Source organism: Magnolia sinica, chromosome 14, assembly GCF_029962835.1.
Source record: "Magnolia sinica isolate HGM2019 chromosome 14, MsV1, whole genome shotgun sequence".
Taxonomy (NCBI): domain Eukaryota; kingdom Viridiplantae; phylum Streptophyta; class Magnoliopsida; order Magnoliales; family Magnoliaceae; genus Magnolia; species Magnolia sinica.
This window is the reverse complement of record NC_080586.1, coordinates 40,665,751-40,689,562: the sequence shown is the minus strand read 5'-3', so window position 1 is coordinate 40,689,562 and position 23,812 is coordinate 40,665,751. Positions and strand designations below refer to the sequence as shown.

At 39.5% G+C, this 23,812-nt stretch overlaps 2 protein-coding genes and 2 long non-coding RNA genes across 8 annotated transcripts; all 4 read left to right on the top strand.

Annotated features, from left to right (window-relative positions):
* Nucleotides 1-5,845: 5,845 nt before the first annotated feature.
* Nucleotides 5,846-10,280, top strand: LOC131225639 (uncharacterized). The gene is made up of 3 exons (XR_009161442.1): nucleotides 5,846-5,981; nucleotides 8,922-8,983; nucleotides 9,956-10,280. It is a non-coding gene; the product is annotated as an uncharacterized LOC131225639 (long non-coding RNA).
* A 3,869-nt stretch (nucleotides 10,281-14,149) lies between these two features.
* Nucleotides 14,150-16,452, top strand: LOC131225638 (uncharacterized). Of its 3 annotated transcripts, none has more exons than XM_058221201.1 (5): nucleotides 14,150-14,610; nucleotides 14,704-15,254; nucleotides 15,366-15,470; nucleotides 15,563-15,634; nucleotides 15,717-16,452. In XM_058221201.1, exons 1-5 carry the CDS (start codon nucleotides 14,508-14,510, stop codon nucleotides 16,017-16,019), a joined length of 1,134 nt encoding a protein of 377 aa, XP_058077184.1. In that variant the 5' UTR covers nucleotides 14,150-14,507; the 3' UTR covers nucleotides 16,020-16,452. The 3 variants fall into 3 exon arrangements, with proteins under 3 accessions (XP_058077184.1, XP_058077185.1, XP_058077186.1); XM_058221203.1 differs by having other exon boundaries at nucleotides 14,156-14,610; nucleotides 14,704-14,783; XM_058221202.1 differs by lacking the exon at nucleotides 15,563-15,634 and having other exon boundaries at nucleotides 14,151-14,610.
* Nucleotides 16,453-19,224: 2,772 nt separating this feature from the next.
* On the top strand, nucleotides 19,225-21,116 carry LOC131225318 (uncharacterized). 2 transcript variants are annotated; one of them, XR_009161299.1, is made up of 4 exons: nucleotides 19,225-20,314; nucleotides 20,408-20,759; nucleotides 20,925-21,002; nucleotides 21,095-21,116. It is a non-coding gene; the product is annotated as an uncharacterized LOC131225318 (long non-coding RNA). The 2 variants fall into 2 exon arrangements; XR_009161298.1 differs by lacking the exon at nucleotides 21,095-21,116 and having other exon boundaries at nucleotides 19,228-20,314; nucleotides 20,925-21,087.
* Nucleotides 21,117-22,071: 955 nt separating this feature from the next.
* On the top strand, nucleotides 22,072-23,389 carry LOC131225915 (putative phospholipid-transporting ATPase 9). Of its 2 annotated transcripts, XR_009161613.1 has the most exons (3): nucleotides 22,072-22,377; nucleotides 22,464-22,552; nucleotides 23,024-23,389. XR_009161613.1 is itself a non-coding variant. In XM_058221528.1 (2 exons), the coding sequence occupies exons 1-2, from the start codon at nucleotides 22,117-22,119 to the stop codon at nucleotides 22,491-22,493; spliced, it is 291 nt and encodes a 96-aa protein (XP_058077511.1). In that variant the 5' UTR covers nucleotides 22,072-22,116; the 3' UTR covers nucleotides 22,494-22,603. The 2 variants fall into 2 exon arrangements, 1 of the variants encoding a protein (XP_058077511.1); XM_058221528.1 differs by lacking the exon at nucleotides 23,024-23,389 and having other exon boundaries at nucleotides 22,464-22,603.
* The last annotated feature ends 423 nt before the right edge of the window (nucleotides 23,390-23,812 follow it).

Below are 23,812 nucleotides of genomic sequence, written 5' to 3'. Positions count from 1 at the left end.
GCATCTTCACTTAGTTGTACTTGCTCCCACTTGATAATGTGAGTAGGATCTGGAACGTATTTCTTCAGCATTGATATGTGAAATACGTTGTGCACGCCTGCGAGTGGTGTGGGCAAGGCAAGGCGGTATGTTATCACACCTATTCGGTTTAGAATCTGAAATGGGCCAATGAATCTCAGCGTAAGCTTCCCTTCCTTGCCAAAACGAAGGACTCCCTTCATTGGAGAAACTTTCAGGAATACGTGGTCCCCAACTTCAAATTCCAACTATTGCCGCTGGGTATCGGCGTAACTCTTTTGTCTGATCTAGGTTGTAAGAAGTCGACGCCTGATAATGTCGATCTTCTTTAAGGTTACCTGAACTAGATCTGGGCCAACCAAACTTTTCTCACCAACTTCTGCCCAACAATGTGGTGCTCGATATGGGCACTCATACAATCTTCGTAGGGAGCCATGCTAATGCTCGCGTGGAAGCTGTTGCTATAAGTGAACTCAGCATAGGGAAGACATCATCCCAACTGTCTTTAAAATCGAGCACACACGCTCGCAACATATCTTCTAATATTTGATTTACCCATTCTGTCTGCCCATCGGTCTGCGAGTGGAACGCGGTACTGAACTTTAGTTTCACTCCCATTGCTTCCTAAATTCGAGTCTAGAAAATAGACATGATTCACATGTCCCGATCCGACACAATCTCCATAGGAGCTCCATGCAGCCGTACAATCTCCTTGATGTATAGCTTGACTAAATCATCTACTGAGTTTGAAACTCTAATTGGGAGGAATGAGCTGATTTCGTCAATCAATCCACAATCATCCAAATGGAGTCATGTCTCTTCCTCGTCTTCGGTAACCCGAAAATGAAATCCATAGATATGAAATCCCATTTCCATTCAGCTATGGGTATGGGCTGGAGTAAACCAGGAGGTTAGCGATGCTCAGCCTTGACCTACTGACATGTGAGACAACGGGATACATAATCTGTTATATGGGCCTTCATGTTACCCCACGAGTATGAACACTTCATGTCTTTATACATCGTTGTACTACCAGGATGCATTGCTATCTTTGAATTGTGAGCGGCTTCTACGATTCCCTTCTTAAGTCATGGAGATTCGGGACGCATAGACGACCACGGTATCGTAAACCTCCGTCCAAGCCACTCCTCCATTTGGATTCTTCGTTGTCACTTGCATGTTCTCTCATCTTCATCAACAGTTTGTCTTCTTTCTGAGCCACAATGATTCGATCATCAATAAGTGGCTGTACATGGATAAGTACGATGCTCTCGAACAACTCATCTACTGTAAGCTTCTGTTCGAAGTCTCGCATAAACTCTACATATTCCATTCTTCTATTATCAGCGGAGCTACAAATTCTATTGTCTTCTTGTGGCTCAACACATCAGCCACAAGGTTGGCCTTACTGGGATGGTAGGAGACCTCAAACTTGAAGTATTTCAATGTACTTGAGGCTCTTGTGGTCGCAAAAGAGCTCGAACTTCTTTCCTTAAAGGTAATGTTTCCAGAGCTTTAATGCGAAAATGACTGTCATTAATTCCAAGTCATGCGTCTGGTAGTTTTCTTTATGTTTCCTCAACTGTCACGATGCATAGGCAATCACTCTATCCTGTTGCATAAGAACACAAACCAAACCAACACGAGACGCGTCGGTGTATATAGTATATCTGACCCCTTGCTCTGATAATACTAGTACAGGTGCGAACATCAGCTTGTCCTTTAATTCCTGAAAGGTTGCTTCTTCTTTCTCATTTCAGGCAAACTTAAGATCCTTTCGAGTGAGTTGCGATAATGGTTTGGCTATCTTGGAAAAATCTTTAATGAAGCGATGATAGTAGCTGGCCAGTCCGAGAAAGCTCCTCACTTCTGTAACCGAATCGGGTTGTTCCTAGTCCTGGACCGCAGCCACCTTGGCAAGGTCCATGACAATTCCTTCCTTAAACACCACATGTCCCAAAAACTTGACTTATTCCTTCCAGAAGTTGCATTTCTGGTATTGAGCAAACAACTAATTCTTCCTGAGAGTATGGAAGACTGCTCGTAGGTGCTCTTCGTGATCCTTTCGGCTCTTGGAATATATCAAAATGTCATCTATAAATACGATGACGATTCGGTACAAATACAGCCGAAACACCCGGTTCATGAGGTCCATGAACATAACTAGTACATTCGTAAGTCCGAACGACATTACGAGAAACTCATAGTGCCCAAAACTGGTTCTGAATGCTATTTTCTACACGTCTTCATCCCTGACGTGCAACTGATGATACCCTGACTGCAGGTTGATCTTAAAGAAATATCGTGCCCCTTTCAACTGGTCAAACAAGTCATCTATCCAAGGCAGAGGGTACTTACTCTTGATTGTGACGTGATTCAGCCTGCGATAATCAATACACATCCGCAGCGACCCGTCCTTCTTTACAAATAACACAGGTGCTCCCCAAAGAGATACGTTAGGCCGTATAAAGCCTGATTCCAACAGATCATCTATTTGTCTCCTCAATTCCTCCATTTCATATGGAGGAATGCGATATGTTGGTAAGGAAATGGTGTCGCACCAGGCACAAGGTCGATCATAAAGTCGATCTCGCGCCTAGGAGGTAGTCTAAGTATCATTCTGAACACGTCCGTGAAATTTTGGACTATAGGCGTGTCCCTAAGAGTCGAACTATCAATATTCTCCAATAAGGAAGCGTAACAACTTATGCGGTAAGGCTAACTAATCTGAGCTGGGAAAGTAAAAGTCATGCCCTCGAGTCCATATGTCATCACCAGTCGGGTTTCGCAGTCAATCTTTGCCTTCATTTCGGTGAGCCAATCCATGCCAAGAATGACGTCGTAATGATACAACGGGGTGACGATTAGGTCAATGCACACCGTTCTAGCCGTAGCCTCATCAGAGTTGGAGCGTGCAGCCGAGCTTTTGGAGTTTTTGTTATTATCACTATCTTGTATTTCCCTTTCATACGCATTGTACTCAAAGTTTTTGTTCATAGTGGATTTTGTGATGGTATTCTTGTGGTTATTGATCGTGGGTTATGCTCATTACGAATCAAATTGATATTAGAAATCCTCCTTGTAGGATTATCGGATCGGAATCTTGTAAATGGGTACCGGGAGTCGAGAATGGGGTTATACAGAGGCTGTCGGTGCCGGATTTGGCGATCGGGAATTTTGTGAGCCCAGTTTTCGAGTTTGGGGCGTGACAATTCTGCTTCATAAGTCTATCGGGTAACCTTTACAAAGCTTAGCAGCGTCGGAGAAGGTCCCTGTTGCGGTAAAGACTCTCACCCCAACCATAGGGATAATGTTCAGCCCTAAGCGCTTGATTGTAGAGTAGATATTACCAAAATAGTGGACCCGGTGTCTACCAATAGAAATATAGGTGTACCTTGAATGTGGGTTGTGACTTCTAAGACTAAAGGCACTACAGTTGTTGACTCAGATGCTTCAGCTGCAAGTGCATGTACACGTGCTTGTTGAGAACGATTGGGTTGCGCTGCCATAGGTTGTTGAGGTGGCCTATTTCGAGGTACAGGTGGTCTATAGAATAGCTATCTGGTGGTGCAGATCATAGGGGTAGAGCTAAAATAGCCTATGACAGCTGGCATTTGAGCTTCTGAGGCGGCATAAAGTCGTTATCTTTCATCTTGGTAAAATAGTAGGTGTCTGTATGGCCCGCCCTCTTACAATAGGCGCACCAGAGATCTGATCACCTCGGCTAGGTCGATGGAGCCATAAGCCAGGGAGGCGAATCTGCACGTGGCCTCTTTTCCGAGAAATGGTCGGTTTGGTATTTCAGGTCAAGGTCTTGGGCCCATTGGTAAACATGTGTGAGACAGTCTGTCTCCATCCTGTTCAGCTCGCAGGGACATGTTCACTAGCTCAGCATAGTCGGGAATGCTAGCGCAACATATCTTCGTATGGATATCGGGCCGCAGACCCTCTGAGAATCGTCGCATTCTCATCGGCTCGTCTACTAGGATTAGTGGAGTATATCTGGTCAGCTCCATAAAGCGATTCTCGTATTCAGCAACAGTCATCCCTCCCTATCGGAGGTGGAGAAATTCACCCTCCTTTTCATTACGGTAAGTGAGGGAAAAATTCTTTTCTTGGAAGCAAGTCTCAAATGCGTCCCATGTCCACACATGTCCTGTGGGAACAGTCTGTAGGATGCTGTCCCACCAAAGACAAGCTTCCTTCTCGAACATATACGTAACCAACTTCACTCGCTCTGCCACAGTACAGTGCAATGACTTCAACATTTTGAAAATACGGTCTAACCAATACTCAGCATTCTCGGATCGATGAGTTCTTGCCAAAGTAGGAGGATGAAAATGCTGAAAGCGTTCAAACAAGCCACTAATGTTCATGGCTCCAGCAGGCTGTACAGGTGGTGTAGGTAGGATCATGTTCATGTTTTGGAAAATGGCCCCCGCAATAGTGGCCCAAACTTGCTGTTGTTGGTGCATTAGGAGCATCATCTGCTCTAACCTATCAGGGGGAGGAGCTGCTTAAGGCATGTGTGGCGTCGATGTAGACGCACGGTTCTGTTCCGGAACCGGTGGTACACAAGGTGTTGGTCCATTGGTGGGGTCAGTGGCCAGTTGTGAATCCGGCATAGTCTCAATATCGGGGCCCAAGCTGGGGTCTATATGGCTATTGCTCAAGGGAGGTGCCCTGTCAATCGATCTGCCAAGTGCGAGACGTGTAATGTTCCGAGTGTTTTTAGGAGGCATTCCTTATATACAACATAAGGTGTAACATGTGTGAGATTTAAAGTAACATTATTCAATTTTCCAAACATTCTACACATTCCAAATCAAAGAAGCTTCATGCATTTCATTTAAGCAAAAAATGTCACAATCATGAGATGTAGTATTACATGAATCATGACAGAGATGCATGTGAGCTAATCTAGTATAAGTTTTAACACCAACTATTCTAGCATCTAACTAAGCTGACGAGGGTCATTACATAAAAAAACAAGAAACAAAAAAATCTAAAAGACAACTACAACACATGACTAGTCCGCTAACTCTAGTGAAGGTGGAGGCACACCCTTATCCTGCATATAGCATATGAGGGTTTTCAGAGTGCGAGACATTATCTTAAATTTCTGCTTCAAATAAGCTTGATTCTTCTTGACCTCACTACCAGAAAACAGGGTAACACCGACGGACTTGGGGTGGTTTTTGCTATGGCTAAAATCCGTCGGTAACATCGATGGCTAAAATCCATCAGCGTAGCCCAATAATCCATCGGCGTTCTACAAGTTTTGAATGGTGGACGTACAACCGTCCAGCGTTTTCTCATTTTGTGGTCCACAAGAGACTTATTTATGGCTCATTTTTGGGGATCAATCCTAAAATAATGTGGAAAAATGGATGGACGACGTGGATGAAACATATCCATCTTAGTGGGGCCGATAAAGCCCTTCCCTTTGCAAAGCTATGGTTACCGTTTTTTGTTCTGGAAAAGATTGTGAGTTTTGTGCATAATGTAAAATAGTGGTGACTCGTTCATGAAAATAGTGGCAATGATATAGAGTTATCCAGACCATTGAAATAATCCTTCTAGTTGTAAATATTTAATATTTATAATTTTCTTACATAATACAATCTTATCCATTCAGAAAATGGTCCCTCTTGCATATACGATTGGTAATAGAATTTTTGTTATAAACAGTGGTAAACGCACACTGTTTCGGATTTGAAAATTTTATATTACTCAGAGAATTCTAAAATAACGAGCACCGTTGCCCCCCGTTTCCCATTTTCATTCTTCCTCCTTCGAGCAGCGTCTTCTTCCTTCGAGCGCGTCTTCGAGCGGCGTATTCTTCCTTCGAGCGGCGTCTTCTTCCATCAATCTTCCATTGTTGCGATAGGGTGTTGGGCTTCAGGTTGAACGTGCAGCGGCGAAATTCCAATTCCACTGTCATACTCAACTCAATGCATTTTGTACCACAGACATCAATCTTCCATTGTTGCGATAGGTTGTTGGGATTGGAAATATGTTTAGGTGAAAATCCAATTTCCACCTGTGCTGAGAGGTCATTTGGCCCTATTTTGGTGTTTGGATGGTATGAAGGGTTGGTTTGGATTGTGTCGGGGGTTTTTGGGATGCGGGTTTTGGGGTTTTCAGTTTCAGGTTAGGGTTTAGGCTGAGGCTTCAGTTCCTGGTTAGGGTCCAAGTCGAGGTTTTGGCTCCGGGTTGGGTTCATATACAGATCGACATTTGGTTGAATGGCATATCATTTCATGCATATGTTGTTTGTTTGTGTAGCTTGTAGTTTTGTATTCAATCAAAATCAATGCCTGCACCCATATTTCCCATGGAGAAAAGAATTACTCTGGTTATGTAAGCCTCTGGTGATATGCAATTTCATGGGTTCCATCCGAGCATATATACCACATACATGCATGCTCATTTATTCATTATGAATGCATGCATTGACACATGCTTTTTGGTGATGTAGAAGATTAATTTATTTAATGTTCCTTCACAAAAATTCTGACTGCATATTTACCTCTTTATACTGATATCGACAGGCCCCCCTCATAATTCATCCACCTCCTTTTCTGCTGTTGGTATTAGAACTGCTGTGCTACTACCCTACTATAACGTGTTTTCTAGGGCTGCCCAGTTTGGTAGATGCATAAACATGAGTTCATCACATTTTTGTTAATTGTTTTTATGTATTAGAGGTCATATTGCTTTTTGGGTGAGGCCTTGTTTAGCAAACACCTAAAAAATGAGTTCATCTCATTTCAGCTGACAGTAATTATGTATTGGAGATAATGATTGTTGTTAACTAAAATGAGAGGAACACATTTTGTATTAGAGGTCAACACCTACAATACATAATTACTGTCAGTGTCAGCTAAATTGAGATGAATTCATGTTTAGGTGTCTACCAAACAGGGTCTTTAGGATTAAAATAATCATGATAACCAACAACAACATCTCTAATGTGTAATTACTGTTTAACTAATATGAGATGATCCCATTTTTTGGCATCTAGCAATCAGGCCTTTAACGTGTTCTAAAAAATGATACTTGAAATACCAGATGGGTGTTGAGGCAGGGGTTTCAGCCCCTGTTTTTAAATTTTCATTTCCTTATCTTACGAACACAACACACAATCATGATTTTTGAATGGAGGACTTTACTCCACAATTGAAATGGCCGCAATGGCTGTTTATGGGATTGAATGTTGGGCTTTCATTCTATGTTGTGAAGTGTCAAGTTCTCTTTACTGTTTGTATGTTCCATCGAGGAATGTGAATGAGACTTGCACGTGTTGGTGATGGGGTGGCCTCACTGCATAAGCACTAACGTGGCATTTTTGTGAGAGCTGCATTACCTGATCACTGTGAACATTTTCGTGCATTTTTAGGCTCATGCCTTAAAATGATCTGGAAAAATGAATGAATAGTGTCCACCCTGTTTTATCGTCTACCATTGAAAGCTTTGTAACACCCATCGCTGTATGATGGATGCCTTCTATCCATTTTTAGCCATGAGCTGAAAAATGAAGCCTATTTGAAGTGTTGGTGGACCGATCATGATGTTTATACTGGCTCCATGTCGAGTTTGTTGAGGCCTGACTAGGAGGGCTCCCATTGGTACAGCCCATCCTTGAGGTAATGGATGAGCCACCTTGTGACGTATTACTCCGAACCACCTTCAAACGGATGCGGATTCAGTGGATATGATGGTTCTCCAAAAGCTATATTTGATTGGTGCAGGTGCAGGTGGTATTTCCAGGCCTTAGCCAATTTAGTTCCGGCTAAGAATAGTTTTTCTTTTACTTTTTTCTCTTTTTATTTTTTTACACATGTACACACCCCCACACACTCAGCCGTAGTGTGATTTTACCACCTATGGGCACTCGAACCCTTGACCGGGTGTTGAAACTCCTGATGTTATTCTGAACGCGTAGAACATAAGCATGAGATCAAAAAACCATTCATTTCATGCTCCCAATGGTAACTGAACTATGATAAAAATAAAAAATATATATAAATTTTTTTTAAAAAGTAGCATTTAGATTGTTCTCACTAGTTACTTGGTGAACACCTGATAAAAACTAGCTTTGCTAAGTGAGAGAAGGCTCAAAATTTTCTGTAAACACTTATGTATGCCATTTAAGTTGTATGTCTAGCTATTTGGCATGTGGGGATCACCATGGTATTTGTATGACATCTTGCCTATATGTTAAGGTTCTCCCACTATGAAAATGGGATGCCCAAAAAATCAGGTGGATCCAACTATCAAGTGGGGTACACAATAGAAAACAGCAAACAACCACCCTAAAAGCACTACATTCATACAGGGGACATTTAATGGTTGAATTGAGTTGATTTTTGAGTTTCATGGTGGGATAACCTACTGCAGTAGTGCCTTAGAAAACTAATAGTATTAGACCTAAATTAATAAGCAATATGCATTTACCTTTTTAATTATTCTTTTTGCAACATGTTTATAAGTGTTTTAGAGTATAACCTCTAATGCTCTTGGTTTTCTCTTTAAAGATGAATGGAGGAATGTTCTATGGGAGTTGTTTTTTAACCACTTGTATTATTATTATTATTATTTTTATTATTTTTAAATGTTTCTCTAAATGATTTCTGGATTCTTAATGCAAGTAGTAAAACCTTTCACAATTCGTCTGCAAGTTCATTGTTATAGGCTTAGAGATGCCCTTTCTGTGACTTGATATTGGTTTTTCTTTTTGCAATTTATCATTTTTAACTATTTTTTGGCTTTATCAACCTATTTAAGGTTTCAGAGTATTACATCCTATTTTTGTTTAAGGCCTTTTTGTTTTAAGGTGTCTAAAGATGTAGTGGTTTTCTTCTTCTTCTTCTTCTTCTTCTTCTTCTTCTTTTTTCCAGGGGTTGTCGGTTGGATTGCTTAGGCAAGCTACATACACAACAACACGACTTGGGTCATTTAGGTGAAGCTCTTGCACATGAAGTACAAATATGTTAGACTGTGTATGATGTTTTTTGAGATAAATATGTTTTCTATACTTATTTATAGTTATGCTTCAAAAACTGTTGAAATAATTGATTGTGTTTCACTATAACCCATTTCTTCTTAGATGTTCCGTCGTGATACAATTACAATTAGTATTTATGCCACCTAGTGGTTTACAATGTATCCCCCCCGTTTAGGAATTTATATTGAACAAGTATATTCATTTGACTGAAAATGCTTCTTCTTTATGGATTCCTAAATTTTCCCATTTTGGACAATTCGGTACCATACCATGTACTTAGGTTGTCATCATTTTCAGTTTACATGTAGTTGGAAATTTGGTAGTGTCTCCCTATATTTTCTGTGGATATGTGGTTCTTTACTATTCGGTTTTCTCTATTCACGTGTAATAGATTACATGTGGCAACTAGTTAGTATTGAATTTTACATATATCTGGAGAATATGGGGAGGTGCTGTCGAAATTTCGACTCGCATGCAAACTGTATGAGGATAGTACATGGTATGTTACCGAATGGGATGGAGACAATTAGCATCTGTAGATAGAGACAATTGGTTCGTCTAGGTAGAAGCAAGTATGAACAACAATTTATTGATATGCACAAAAAGATATGGAGAGTACAAACTTCTTTTCTAACTCGAGAAGATAACAGAAATATGTATTCTTTCACTCAATGCCCTTATGACTAGTATTTATTCCATGATTGTATTTCCTTTAGCTCACAAAATGAAATCATCCCTAATTCTTTTCTTCTTAGCAAAGTGGTCAACTTATTTCAAATATTAACGATGCATTCTGACAACGCAATGGATTATGTGGTGCGTTAAATGCTTCCATAGAATGCTAAATGCCTCTTTAATCAAATCAACCATATATCTGTGATGTTTTGATATAGCTTGAATTGAAAGATGGTGCTTGTTTTGTTTCAGGAATATAATCCTATTTGTTAGAAGTCCACTTCTCTTGCTGCAGATAAGAACTTGCTTCATCAGGTATAATTTGTATTAATTTAACTTGAAACTCCTCAGAATGCGCTCTGCCGTAAGATATTACAGTGCATGACGGTTCCCAATAGGTTAAGTTGCAAGTTGTTACATAAAGTTGGTTGGATATCTTTTATTTTTATAAATGTTGTCAATAGTTAGTTGGATGATGAATTAGGTGTATAAACGTGTGCCTACCTATAGTCTTGCTTAATTTATATTTATATTTCTTCATTTATATTCTTTTGTATTAATTCAACTTGTAACTCCTCAGAACCTGATCTGCCGTAAGATATTACAGTTCATAACGGTTCCCAGTAGGTTAAGTTGCAAGTTGTTACATAAAATTAGTTGGATATCTTTTATTTTTATAAATGTTGTCAATAGTTAGTTGCATGATGAATTAGGTGTATAAACGTGTGCCTACCTACAGGTGGTATCCAATGGACTCTAGGGAGTGGATTACTCTACATTACCCGGACCTACAATTTATAGATGGTATGATGAGCTTTGTGAAGTTCGTAAAAGAACATCTTCCTAGTAGAGAAACCATTCATTGTCCATGTACTAGATGCAGATCTGATTAAATATGGATTTAATCCAACATATAGGGTGTGGAACATGCACGGTGAGCCTGAATCACCCAAGTGTACCGAACACACTTCTCACCAGTATCATAGTGTGGCAGACATAAATAACATTGTCAATGTGGTTGTTGAAGACCTCGGTTGTAATAACCTGGACTAAGTTATTCAAGATGAACCCAATGTAGACCCCGAAGCTGAAGACATTGTTGAAGATGCTTCAACCAATGACTTTAAAGCAAATGTATGAGATGCGATGACTGAGCTCTATCCTAGTTGTCACAAATTCACCGTGCTGACTTTCATTGTACAACTTTTTAAATTAAAGGTGAACCATGGATGGAATGAACAAAGCTTTATGGCTCTTCTTCAACTACTCCAGAATGTCTTGCCATTCGGTAATAATACCCCAACTAATACCTACCAAGCGAAGAAGATCATTACCAAGTTGGGTCTTGATTACCAGAAGATTCATGCATGTCCAAATGACTGCATGTTATACTGGAGAGAGCATGAGACGAAGACGAGTTGTCCAAACTATGGTACTTCTAGGTACAAGACCCATGTTGATTCCAAGTCGAAACGAGCTAAAGTACCTACTAACGTGCTAAGGTATTTTTCATTAATACCAAGGCTACAAAGAATGTACAGTGTGCCATGGGTGGCAAAGGAGATGACCTAACACTCAACCGGAAAAATGCAGAGTGGAAAGATGGGGCATCCGGTGGACTTCAGCACATGAAAGTTTCTTGACAACAAGTATAAGGATTTTTTAGAAGAGTCTCGCAATGTTCGATTGGGTCTAGCTACAGATGGGTTTAACCCCTTTGGTACTTTCAGCACGTCATACAGTTCCTGGCCTGTTATGTGTGTGACGTATAACCTTCCACCAAAGTTGTATGAAACTGCAATTTACTATGCTCACTTTCCTCGTCAAGGGACCACGACAGCCCGGGAAGGATATTGATGTTTATTTGGAGCCATTGATTGCTGAGTTTCAAGACTTGTGGCGGAAAAGGATCACGACATTCGATGCATACCATGGAAACATGTTCAACATGCCTGCCATCTTGTTGTGGACAATTCATGACTTTCCCACATATGGTAATGTTTCTAGTTGTAGGACTAAGGGTAAGTATGGTTGTCCTGCATGTGGTCCCCACACAGATTCCTTGCGATTACACCATGGAAAGAAACACGTTTATATGGGTCATAGATGGTGGTTGCCTTTAAACAATAAGGCCAGAAAAGATACAAGTGCAGGCACCTTCAATAAGAAGGTGGAGTTGCGACCACAACCGATTCGTCTGACTGGGATTGAGGTGGAAAGCATCGTTTCGAAACTAAATGTGCAGTGGGGCAAGATTGGAAAGAGGAAACAAAGTGGTACAAAAGGAGGACGGGAACAAAATGATGATGCAGAATCAACATGCTTGAAGCAATCCATATTATACGATCTGGAGTACTGGAAGGATATTCCCCTACGCCATAATCTTGATGTTATGCACATTGAGAAGAATGTATGTGAAATCCTTATTGCATTGATGTCGAACACAACGGACAAAACCAAGGATGACGCTAACACATGCAGAGACTTGAGCGGCTAGGAATTAAGAAGTATTTATGGCTAGAAAATACTGATGGCAAGGTGATCCAAAAATGAGGTCCTTTCTTCCTTCGAAAAGAAGCAAAAAAACTTTTCATCCAGACTTTACGTGAGCTTCGTGTTCCGGTTGGTTTTAGTGGGAATTGGAAGAACATCGTAAATGAAGATAGTGTCGATTTAAAGGGAATGAAGTCTCATGATTACCACGTATTGATGCAACATCTGCTTCCAATTTTGATCCAACATGCATTCAGGGATAGTAAGCATAGGCGTACTATAATTAGAAGCTTTAGTACATTTTTCAATGCCTTATGCTCTCGAACCATAGGTATTGAAATGTTAATGGCTCTCGAGAAGGGCATTGCTAGGACTTTGTGTGAGCTCGAGATTACATGCCCTCCTTCAATTTTTGTTGTGATGATGCATCTGCTTTTCCACTTGGCTTACAAGGCTCGCGTATGTGGTCAGGACTACTATCGATGGATGTATCCATTCGAAAGGTATGATATGATTTTAATCTAAATAAACCAATCCAACATCTGCAATTACATTTTCTAATGTGTCGTTAACTCTTTTAGGTTCATGAAGATGTTTAAGGTGCACGTCCGCAATATGACATGACCTGAAGGTTGTATAGTAGAACGATACATCCAAGATGAGACACTTATATACTGTAACCAGTATAGAGGGAAAAATAACATAAGCCTCTTGGAGAAAGTGGAAAAATGGTTACACGGATCAATTTCACTCATGTTGAAGTTGCAAGATATTTTGAGGACTTCGATGTTGACGTGGTTGGCCCAGTTGGCCTTGGTCAAAGTGTCATTTTAGAAGGTATTGAGTATGAATAGGCTCGCACGTGGGTACTGAGGAGGCATCCTAACTATGAGACATGGCAAGGGTACGAACTGGACTTAGCTTGTATGTATATGTCTTCTTCAATTTTTATTTTTTTTTCAAATTTGATTCAACAACATTGTAACAACATTTATGAAAAAAATTGTCAATTTTGTAACAACCTTCTTAACTTGCAGGAAATATGCTAATTTCTTAAAGCAACGTAATGTAGTTGTCGGGACCAGGACTAAGGTAGCGAGTGATGATGAGTTCATACCTTGGTTGAAGAAACAACTAGACTTGAATGAATCAAGTAATGAAGTCTTCAAAGATATAGTTGAGGGACCAAAGGCTTTTGCAATGCAGTACAATAAGTATTGTATCAATGGTTTCCTCTTCGTCACCAAGGAATACGAAGAGAATAAAATGAACCAGAACAGTGGGGTTAGCACAGAGAGTATGACCACCTTCCGATCTAGTGCTAAGGATAAGAATCCAGTGGATGAATCCGTACCCTATTACGGAGTCCTCCGCAAAATCATCCAGCTGGAGTACCGAGAAGGGTACAAGCCAGTCCTACTAAGTGTGATTGGGTGAAGGTGACGCACCAAGGTGTTTCTTTCGATGTGGTAGGGAATTTGAGACTGGTGAATTTGTCTAATCTTCTCAATTTAGAACTTGTGGGTGATGAGCCATTTATTCTCATGGAGCATGCCATGCAGGTTTTCTATTCTAGAGATCCAAAAAATCCTGATTGGCATGTGGTCTTGGAGGTTCCAAGAAAGATTTTCATTGAAGATGAGACAAGCCTTTTATCAGAAACACAGGTTGTAACTGAGGCTGAAGTAAGACCTGATCTTAGCAAAGTAGACATGGGTGGCGAGTTGTTATTCAATGACATTGAAGATATTTGTGTGGTTGTTGAAAAGAAAAAGAAAAGAAAGAGAGCAGGGGAAAAAACTTGATTTGTTAGTTATATTATGCATGTATCGAAATGATTTTGATTTATGCCCTTTTTTAATTTTCCATTATCATATTAATGTGATAGAAAAAATTTATGAATTAATTTACTCGTCTCTTTATTATACCTGGTACTTTGTTATTTGGATAGAAATTTTTATAGTAATTACGTTACAAAGTAGATCTTGAAGATGGATCTAGAGGCAGAGCCGCTCGGGGATGCATCCCATAAAGATGCTAGGGGTAATAGCATAGCTCTCGTTATTGTTTAGATTTAAAATTTCTTTTAAAATGATCTTTCACTTAGAGGCAGTGTCATTCGGCGCAGAGTCGCTAGGGGATGCAGCCCCTAAAGATGCTAGAGGTAATAAGATAGCCTTTCGTAATTGTTTAGATTTAAAATTTCTTTTATATTGGTGATGATGAAACATGTTTGTAGCTATTTTTCTTTTTATGCTAGGGGTAATAACATAGCTCTTGTTACTTGTTTAGATTTAAAATTTCTTTTAAAATGATCTTTCATTCAAAGGCAGAGTCATTCGAGGCAGAGCTGCTAAGGGATGCAACTCCTGAAGATGCAACCCCTGCAGATGCAGCCCCTGAAGATGCTAGAGGTAATAAGATATCCTTCCTTAATTGTCTAGATTTAAAATATCTTTTGTATTGGTGATGATGAAACATGTGTAGCTATTTTTCTTTTTATGCAGGCAGGTCGTCATCTTCATTGTCTAAGAAGAGAGGTCCTACGCGAGGTTCAAAATTACATGAGAAGACTTCATTGAAAAGGGTCATTAGGATTAATGAATTTGGGCAACCGAATGCAGGGGATGCAAATCAGATCGCATTCAATTCAAGCATTGGTGTTCTCACCCGTACACACATTCCGATCACCTACACAGACTTTCACCAAGTGCCTCCACAGTACATTCAGAGGGTCAGTGATATCCTGGCGTGTAGTTATGAATTTCAGGGTAACCAAGAAATGTGGCCACAATACGTTCGTGATCGCTGTATGGCCACTTGGAGAAATTTCAAGAACAATTTGCATAAAAAGTATATTAAGGACAAGGATCCTGCAGTTGTGAAATCGTATCCCGCCCGTATTGGTGTCCCTATTGAGGATTGGATGAGCTTTGTGGATTATTGCAATACTGATAAATTCAAGGAATCAAGTGTAAGAAATGCATCCAATCGGGCCAAACAAGTTGGCCCTTCTACACTTGGTCGGTGTAGCATGGCTGCCACACGTCATGAGATGGTATGTGTCCTAAAATAACATAGCTCTACTTTATTTATGATGATTATTTCAATTTATTAGTTGTTTAATTCCATTGTTTCTGTTTTTTGGCATGGATGTTATGTGGAAAAGGCAATTGAGAGGAATCTTACTACTGATGCCGAGGTTGGTAGGGCTGAGGTGTACATCCGAGCCCATACAACAAAGGATAACAAAGTGCAGTTTCCAGAAACCTTTGTAAGTGCAACCCTCGTACATCCTTCATTATCCATGTGAATTTTAAATGCTTCTTTCTTGCACTAATATTTTTCTTTTGGATGTTGTCATAGGAAAAAATAAAATTGATTCAAAGTAGTAATCCTGCATCTCGGATGACCAGTGTAGATGATGCCTTTACACAGGTATATATGCATGTCCTTCAAATACTTTAGTTTATTTAGACTTATGCATTCTGTGATAAATCTAATTGTAATTTGTTTACAGTCAATTGGGAGTGATAGTAGAGGGCGCATGCGGGGGATAGGTGGAAATGTAGGTAAGATTGCATTGAAGAAGACAATGCCTATTGTACACAAGCTTGGTGCGGTGTCGCGGGAACGAGATAATTTGGTAGATGAATTAGATGAAGTGAAGAAAAGCCTGGGAGATCTCCGCCAGAAGTTTAATTGCTTTGTAGATAAGCAAGGGGAACAAAGGGATGTGGCTCCACCGACAATTCCTCCATTTAAATCTAGTCATGCATCGTCGGTATGTATGCGTTTCTCTAATACTAATTTAAGCTTATGATTATATGCACCTCCATTTAAAAATACTAATGACATGTTATATGTGTACATGTATCCTGATTTGGTAAATCTTGGTAAGAGATGCGATCTCTGTGATTGGAAGAAATGGGTAATTGCTTGTGGTGAGGTGCATGCAGTTGATCCAAATACCCATGTCCGTGGAGCAGAAATGGACGATGGAAATTTTAGTGTCGTCCTGATGGAGATTATAGCTCCGCGGTCAGAACTATGGAAGGAAGATGGTTATCATGATATGCTTGGAGAGGTCGGTGTAGGAGGATTTGTCGTCTGGCCCAAGCTATTTCTAACCATCTATCCATGAAGTTTATGAATATTAGACATTACAATAACTAACACAATTAACTTTTGTTTTTAAACTATACAATAACATAGACAGATGCATGTATATTATGGAATCGAATGAATTTAACACTTACTTAAGATTACACCCACATATATTGAATGGAATGGATTTAACACCCACATTTATACATTGATATATTTGGTTGGCATTTCAATTTTCAACCTCCATTTGAGGAACTAAAAGATTTGTAATAATTTTCACTTCTTCAAGTGTAATTTGCACTTGGGGGAGGGGAGAGAGAGAGAGAGAGAGAGAGAGAGAGAGAACTGTAGGGAATTTTCATCATCCATGGCAGCTGTTGCAGAGAATGCGATCAGCTCCAACGATAAGTTTTTACGTGGTTCTGCTATAATTTCTTCCACGGCTGCTGGTGGTTCTGCAGGTGTACAGAAATTGCACTCAAACAGAGTGCCATCTGCTGTAAGTTACTTCAAGGGTAAATGGTTTTACTCTGGCTATCTTAAAATCATGTAAATAGCAAGATGCTGATGCCAGAGGTACTCTTATTTGCCGGATCTGGTTTTGAGTGTTGCAGGATCATCTGCTGAAGCTACACTGGCTGGTTCTCACCCCGAAGGTACTCTTACATTTTTTTGATGCCTTGATTGCTAAGTACACATTTAGGACTGATCTGGTTTCCGTTGTTGCAGGTTGGTGTAGGTGTCACTTCAGGGGGAGTTAACCATATAAGTTTATATTTTTCTTTTTGGTTGCATTTGAGTGTCTAATTACCTGCTTGCCTTCTTTTCTTTTCTTTTTTCTTTCTTTCTTTTAATTGTAATTCTCTTTGACTGTTTTAGATCAATAAGGGAAGTCCCCGTATTCAAGGAACGGTTTCAACATGACAATGATGGTAAGCTTAACTCTAAATATCACCTTTATAATCAGAATTTGTGCTCTTTATTGTCTGCTTTTGAACTATAATTTTTAAGATTGATCTAGACAACCAAGATTGCTAGCTAGTTGATCTGTGGTGACCCAACTAGGTGCTATATCCAGCAATATTTTCTAGATTCAGCATTGAGTTCCATTTACTGCAGCAGTATCCTATTTACATAAACATCTATCATACTGTTCTTTCAAGTAGTGTGCACGTGACCCATACACAGCCACAGACTCCTTGATATAATCATGGGTTGTAATTTGCAAAGAATGACCAATTGGCAGCAATTGTACAGCCCTTGTATGCAACAGATTCTATGCTTCGAAGGATTGTCAGTAACAACTGCTATTTAAAGAGTTTATGCAATCTGCTGCTAATATTTGAGAATTAAATATAGCAGCAGATTAAGGCTAGGTTTGCATCAACCATGTGATTCTCCGCACCTGCACAGTTGTGTGAGGTCCATACACATAGTGTTAACCAGTCTTCAAGCAATGGGCTTCTGGAAATTTTAGTTTCCATATTTAGTGCAGTTTGGGAGATTTATGTTGGGTATTAGAAAGACAATTGGAGAAAGAAGATGGGAAACCATAGCCTTGATCTGTCCTCTCCAGACTTGTCCTTAATTCCAAACCCACTTGACCTTATTTCCACCCACATAACTCCACACCTACATGGTTAGAAAATTTTCAAAATGCTGTCTTAGTAGCAGACTCTATCCACAGCATCTATGGTCATTCAGTATTCCAGAGGATTACATATCAAGGATGATCTTTGAAGTATTAGAGAATTAACAGATCATCTAATGTGTTCATTTAGAATGAAGGGTCCACGTCCTTTCACCTTCAAGCCTCCATTTCCCAATAGAATATTTGTCAATCAGGAAAAAAAATACAGAAGATGTTTTTCTCTAGCACTCTAATGGACAATCGCCTAGGTAAAACTCCCATGAGCTAAATATCCCACTCAAATACTCAATGCAAATGTCTCATGGGTGGTTTCATTTATCTGGCTATATCTGAACCAAACAAAGCACATGAAAAAAGATGTTGTCGATCAATTCATATGACATCCTTGACTACCCATTCTTATTGTTGTACATTGAATTATCAGATATCTTTGTGCTATAGCTAGTCATGGTTTGTTCTTCCTCTAATCTACTTCCTCCGAATAATTGCTTAATGCTGATGCAAATTGAGCCACTTGTCCCATTTCTCACAAATCTACTACTGGTTGGGGTATATTTCTCAGTCCTTCCCCCATTTCCTTGAAACATGAAAAGCAACAAACTATCTCAAAATCTCCCATCAAAGCCAAAATACATGGCAATTATCAGCTACTAGAGATTATTTTTTTCTGGCACTTGGTAATTCATGAATAATTTGGGGGCACCCTAACACTGTAACACCCCTTCATTTAAGACGATGCCAATGCCTTTCAGATTGCTTCCAATCCCATTTTTCACAAACATTCTAAGCAGCTACACTATGTAGCATGTAGCTTACGCTACGTAGCGTAGCATAGCCTTAATGCTACATAGCGTACCGTAGCCTTAATGCTACGTAACTCATGAAAATAGCTTAAGTCGCTTGTAGCCTACGTTACATCATAGTTGACTGCAAGTCTTTAGATTTTCCTATATTTGGGGGGTTCCCGCACATTGGCAGTTTGGTAATTTTGGAGTCCTTGGTTAGGGTTTGGGTTGAAAGTACGAGTGCTAGAGCTGACGCTTTCGGAGTCCGAACTCATTCTTTTGAAAAATAGAAAAATGGGAATATTAGTATATATGGATTTTCTTGTTAAGAAGAAAATGGACGATGGATTGAAAAAACAAAAAAGAGATTTTTTTTTTTTTTTTTTTTCTTCTTTTTTACTTCAATAGAGAGAGACTAAGAGGTGAGAGTGAGGAAATCGAGGGAGAGAGTGGGGGAATGAAGTCGCTGCGTGAGATTTGAATATAGCGAGTGTAGTTTGGTTTGAAAATGACGTTTCACATATGTGGCGTGCGTGTCTATGAGAGGTGTCTATGGACGCGGATTATTTACTTGTGTTTGGATACTCTAATTTGCTAGTAAATCTCCCTTTCTCATTTACCAACAAAAAGCTGAGTTTTCATTTACTAGTAAATCAGGAGATGGAAACGGCTCTATTTTATCGAATGAAAGCCTATAAAGCAGATTTCATTTACCATTTACAGGCTATCCAAACATTGTAAATGATTTACTAGTAAAGCCAAACAGACAAGCTGTAAATTATTTACAACCTGTTAAGTGAATGTAAACCATTTATCACCATCCAAATAACTCCTTAAGAATACTGTGTGATCATGGATACGACTGGGTTGTGATCGGGCTAGACATGTTACAGGCTGTGTTGGAGAACACCGGAGTCAGTCCACTAGAAATTGGCGATGTAGTTGTTGGAAATGTTCTTGCTATGGGCAATATTAGAGCAGCAGAGTGCCGCCTAACAGCCTTCTTTGCTGGTTTTCCAGGTTAATGATATTTGGATTGTTATAGAATAAAAGGAGGTAGATATGATGCTCAATCAAAAGCAATGATGTCCTTCTATATTCATCCTAGAAATGGTATAGGTGAGGCCCATCTTTTGGTAATCTAAGCCTTTCATGTGGCTGGCTAATGGCGAAGCCCCAACCACAAATATTCCCTTTTAGATGATCATGGCCATCTGATGGTGACTTGCAAATCAATGATTACAGCAAATGATCCACTTGTAAGTACATGTAGGGTCATCTGATGTGGAAGATTTTTGGGGTACCTTGTATACCCCATCCACAACATGACATATCGTGTGAACAACTTGGGTCACCAGAAGGTCTGCTGTCTATGTAATTCATTGGCTGAGTAAGGTGCTTGATTGAACATTGCAAAATTTCCTCTGTAGGGTATATCTAGGATTCTAGATGTCTCATTCTTAGCCATTCTAGCAAAGAGCGTGCCAATCAAGACGGTGAACCGGCAATGCGCATTTGGACTTCAAGCAGTAGCCGATGTTGTGGCAGTAATAAAGTCTGGTTTTTATGAAATTGGTAAGTTCATTCTCTTGAATATGCATGTTCATGCTTGTGAAAATGTTAGCTTTTGAGCTTCTTTGATGATACTTCTCTTCTAAAAATTCATAGGCATAGCAGCTGGAGTTGAATCCATGTCCATCGATGTTGGAGCTCATAAACCTACTTTCAATCCTCAGTTATGCTAATCATTTTATTAAAATTATGTTTCTTCTCATAGATAAACAAGCATTATGAATGCCTGATTTACTGGATCAAAGGAGCTCTTTAATTTTCTTTCTTCAAGAGATTATGCAAAACAGTTTCAGTTTTTACCATTACCCATCTTCTGATGCATCTGATGGGGCAAGTTCATATCCGTCCAAACCAAGATGCTAAAGACTGCTTGATTCCCATGGGAATCACCTCAGAGATTGTGGCAGAGCAATACAGAGTGTCACGCCTTGATCAAGATAAAGCTGCTGTAAGTTTCCACTGTTCTTCTCTTTGACGTGAATGCCTCAAACATTTTATAGGATATTTGAGTATTTGTAGTTCAAACAGTCTTTTTTCATTGCTCCTTGGAATGGTAACGGTTGTTGGAGTACTTAAAGCCTCTTATGTATGCTTTTATTTCTTTTCCTTACAGCTTTTATCTCATAAAAAGGCTGCAGAAGCTGCTACTGCAAGAAAATTCGTTGATGAAATTGTCCCTGTATACATGAAGGTTTGGACGCAATGTTTTTTTTCTCATTGGAAACATGGTTACTAAACATCCAGATCTCCAGAATGAAGACGAATATTGGGACTTTTTTACAGGTCATTGATCATAGAAGTGGCAACCTTATTCAAAGATGGTGGAACTACCACTGCAGGTACAACTCCATTCATTCATGAAGAGCCATTTCTGTCATTTCGAGCTGGCTATCCATTTTAATCCATTTCTATTTTCAGGCAATTCAAGTCAAGTTAGTGATGGTGCTGCAGCTGTCATGCTCATGAAACGAGAAGTTGCACTAAGGAGATGCTTGTCAATACTGGGAACATTTAGGTACTCTGTACTCGTTAGAGGAATCATCAAATCATGATGCACCAAAACCTGAAGTGTCCTTATATGCTCATTCCGTTCAAGTGGTGAATCCAAACTGTTGATGTGATCCCTCACACAGGATTTCTCATCATCATCATATCATCTAAGCCTTACCCAATTAATTGGCATTGACTACATGAATCCTGTTCCGCCATTCCACTCTATCAAGAGCCATTTGGAATGTCGTGTTGTTTAGATTCATGATGGAAGTTATGGCGTAAGTTTGACACTGGCTGCAAACATAGAACTCTCATAGGTGTAATGTAATAGACTACTACATAGGTTGATTACAATCAAGCGCTATCTAATAGTCTATTACATAGGTTGATTACAATCAAGAATTACTTTGGATTTCCGATATGTTAAAAGTATCGATCGTGCTTCTGAATTGAATTTCTTACAATAGAGTATCATACAATTCCCAATCGAGCAATTTGTTCACTTCAGCCCAATAACTTTTCATATGGCTGACCCCATCAGGACGGGTGATACCAGATAATTGCAGTCCAGTTGTTGGAAATGTCCATTTGCAATGGACCTTCTAAGCCAATGGCTAGGAATTAGGATCGTCTGATAAGCCCATGCCATGATGGGGCCTGTCAGATGAAAGTGTTAGGCTACCAAAATGTGGCCCCTCCCATACCATTGTCATTTAAACATGAAAAAGATGTTCTTTCAATATAGCACTTATATCTAACACTTTAGATTCAAAGCTCTTGTATTCTTATAAAGATTTTTTCTGTGCAGTGTCATGTTTGAAAGACTTGCAAAGAATGGAAGGGAGTTTGAGGATCAGACCAGGGAACACCTGAATGAGTATGCTGATGCGGGTTTGAGAACATTGGTGCTTGTATATCATGAACTTAATGAGAGAGAATACTGGCAATTCAATGAGGCCAAGAAATCGGTCAGTGCAGATCGAGATACACTGATTGATGAAGTGATAGAGAAGATAGAAAAGGATTTAATCCTTCTTGGTGCCATAGCTGTTGAGGATAAGCTGCAAAACGGGGTGGGTTGTAGATTTCAATAAACGAATGGAGCAAACCTTTTTGATATTGAGTATTTATTGGAACTGATTTTCTTCTCGTCTGTCAGGTTCCTAAATGCATTGACAAGCTAGCATAAGCCGGAATAAAAATATGGGTCTTGACTGGAGATAAGATGGAGACCACCATCAATATCGGGTACGTTTCTAATATATGCACGACTGATATCGTAGTTTTTTATTCCTTCAAGCGGGCATTTCGTTTCTTCTTTACCGATATGCATATGATACATTTTGGTGTTTCAGCCATTTAAGTTTTCTATTTTAGGGAAGGTGCATGTAATACTTTAAGAAATGAAGACAGCAGGAAACCCTCTCATCCACAATAGAGGATTGCACATGTTTTCAACCCTCCCATTTGATTGGGTGGGGATTACCTTACGGAAAAATGCATCCAAATGTGTCAAGACTCGAGAAATGTGGACTAAGATTGCCAGAAATCTGAGTAAAAAACATTCTGGCTGAAATGGACCAAAATGGACCGGAAGATGGGTACTCTCAGATGCCTGTGTCTATACTAGTACTTGTAATTGTACAGAATATTAGGCTATTTTTTGTCAAAGCGGAACGGTATAGACAACTATTTTCTGACTCGAGTTGCATTTTACAGCTTCGTGTGTAGCTTGTTGAGACGAGAAATGAAGCAGATAATCATCAGTTTGGAGACACCAGATATTCTAGAACTAGAGAAAGCAGGTGATAAGAGTGCCATCACTAAGGTAAACAGGCTTTCCTTTTCATGAATTTTCATTGGGGCATTCAAGATTCGGTGCTTTTTGTAGGCTGACTATATGATTTTTCTTTCCTGAGGTGTGGCTGATTATATGATTTTGAGAAGTGACTTATCCACAAGTGGTCTATGGCCCACTGATTATGCATAATAATGAAGTGAGGTGATAATCTAATGACTAAAATACCCTTGCAATAAGTCAGCGACTTATTCCACTTAAGTACCCTTGACTATTACCTGATTGTTGTATTTGTATCTGTTTCACATACACGTTGAGTGGATTTTTTGTTTTTTGTTTTTTTTTGGGTTAAGTACCCATTATGTAAGACTGGTTCTTTATTTATTTTTCAAACTTCTCCCTCCCCTATTTGTCAGCTACCACCTCTCCATGTTAAGGCTGGAACCTGAACCCAATTGACCCAACCCGAGTTTGGTCGGGTTATCAAGGTTTCGGGTTGGGTTCTGGATGGAAACGCCAATGTAACTCTTGATTGTAATCAACAAGTTGGGAGATTGATTTTGTTCATCAGCTTATTCCATTTGGGCTGCATTAGGAGTTTTGCCCATGTTTGGTTGCAGCACTGATATTTGGTGGAAAGTCCAAAGGGATTAAAATAATGCAATTTTGTTAAACTTTTCTCTTGGTTTTTTTTTTAAAGCATATATTCA

What these genes read in the sequence shown, in the direction of transcription:
- LOC131225915 (XM_058221528.1), top strand. Translation starts at nt 22,117, where the DNA reads ATGTTTGAAAGACTTGCAAAGAATGGAAGGGAGTTTGAGGATCAGACC. An exon ending in AGGATAAGCTGCAAAACGGG is followed by an intron (nt 22,378 to 22,463) that starts GTGGGTTGTAGA and finishes CTCGTCTGTCAG; the next exon opens with GTTCCTAAATGCATTGACAA.
- LOC131225638 (XM_058221201.1), top strand. Translation starts at nt 14,508, where the DNA reads ATGATCTTTCATTCAAAGGCAGAGTCATTCGAGGCAGAGCTGCTAAGG. An exon ending in AGCCCCTGAAGATGCTAGAG is followed by an intron (nt 14,611 to 14,703) that starts GTAATAAGATAT and finishes CTTTTTATGCAG; the next exon opens with GCAGGTCGTCATCTTCATTG. An exon ending in TGCAGTTTCCAGAAACCTTT is followed by an intron (nt 15,471 to 15,562) that starts GTAAGTGCAACC and finishes ATGTTGTCATAG; the next exon opens with GAAAAAATAAAATTGATTCA.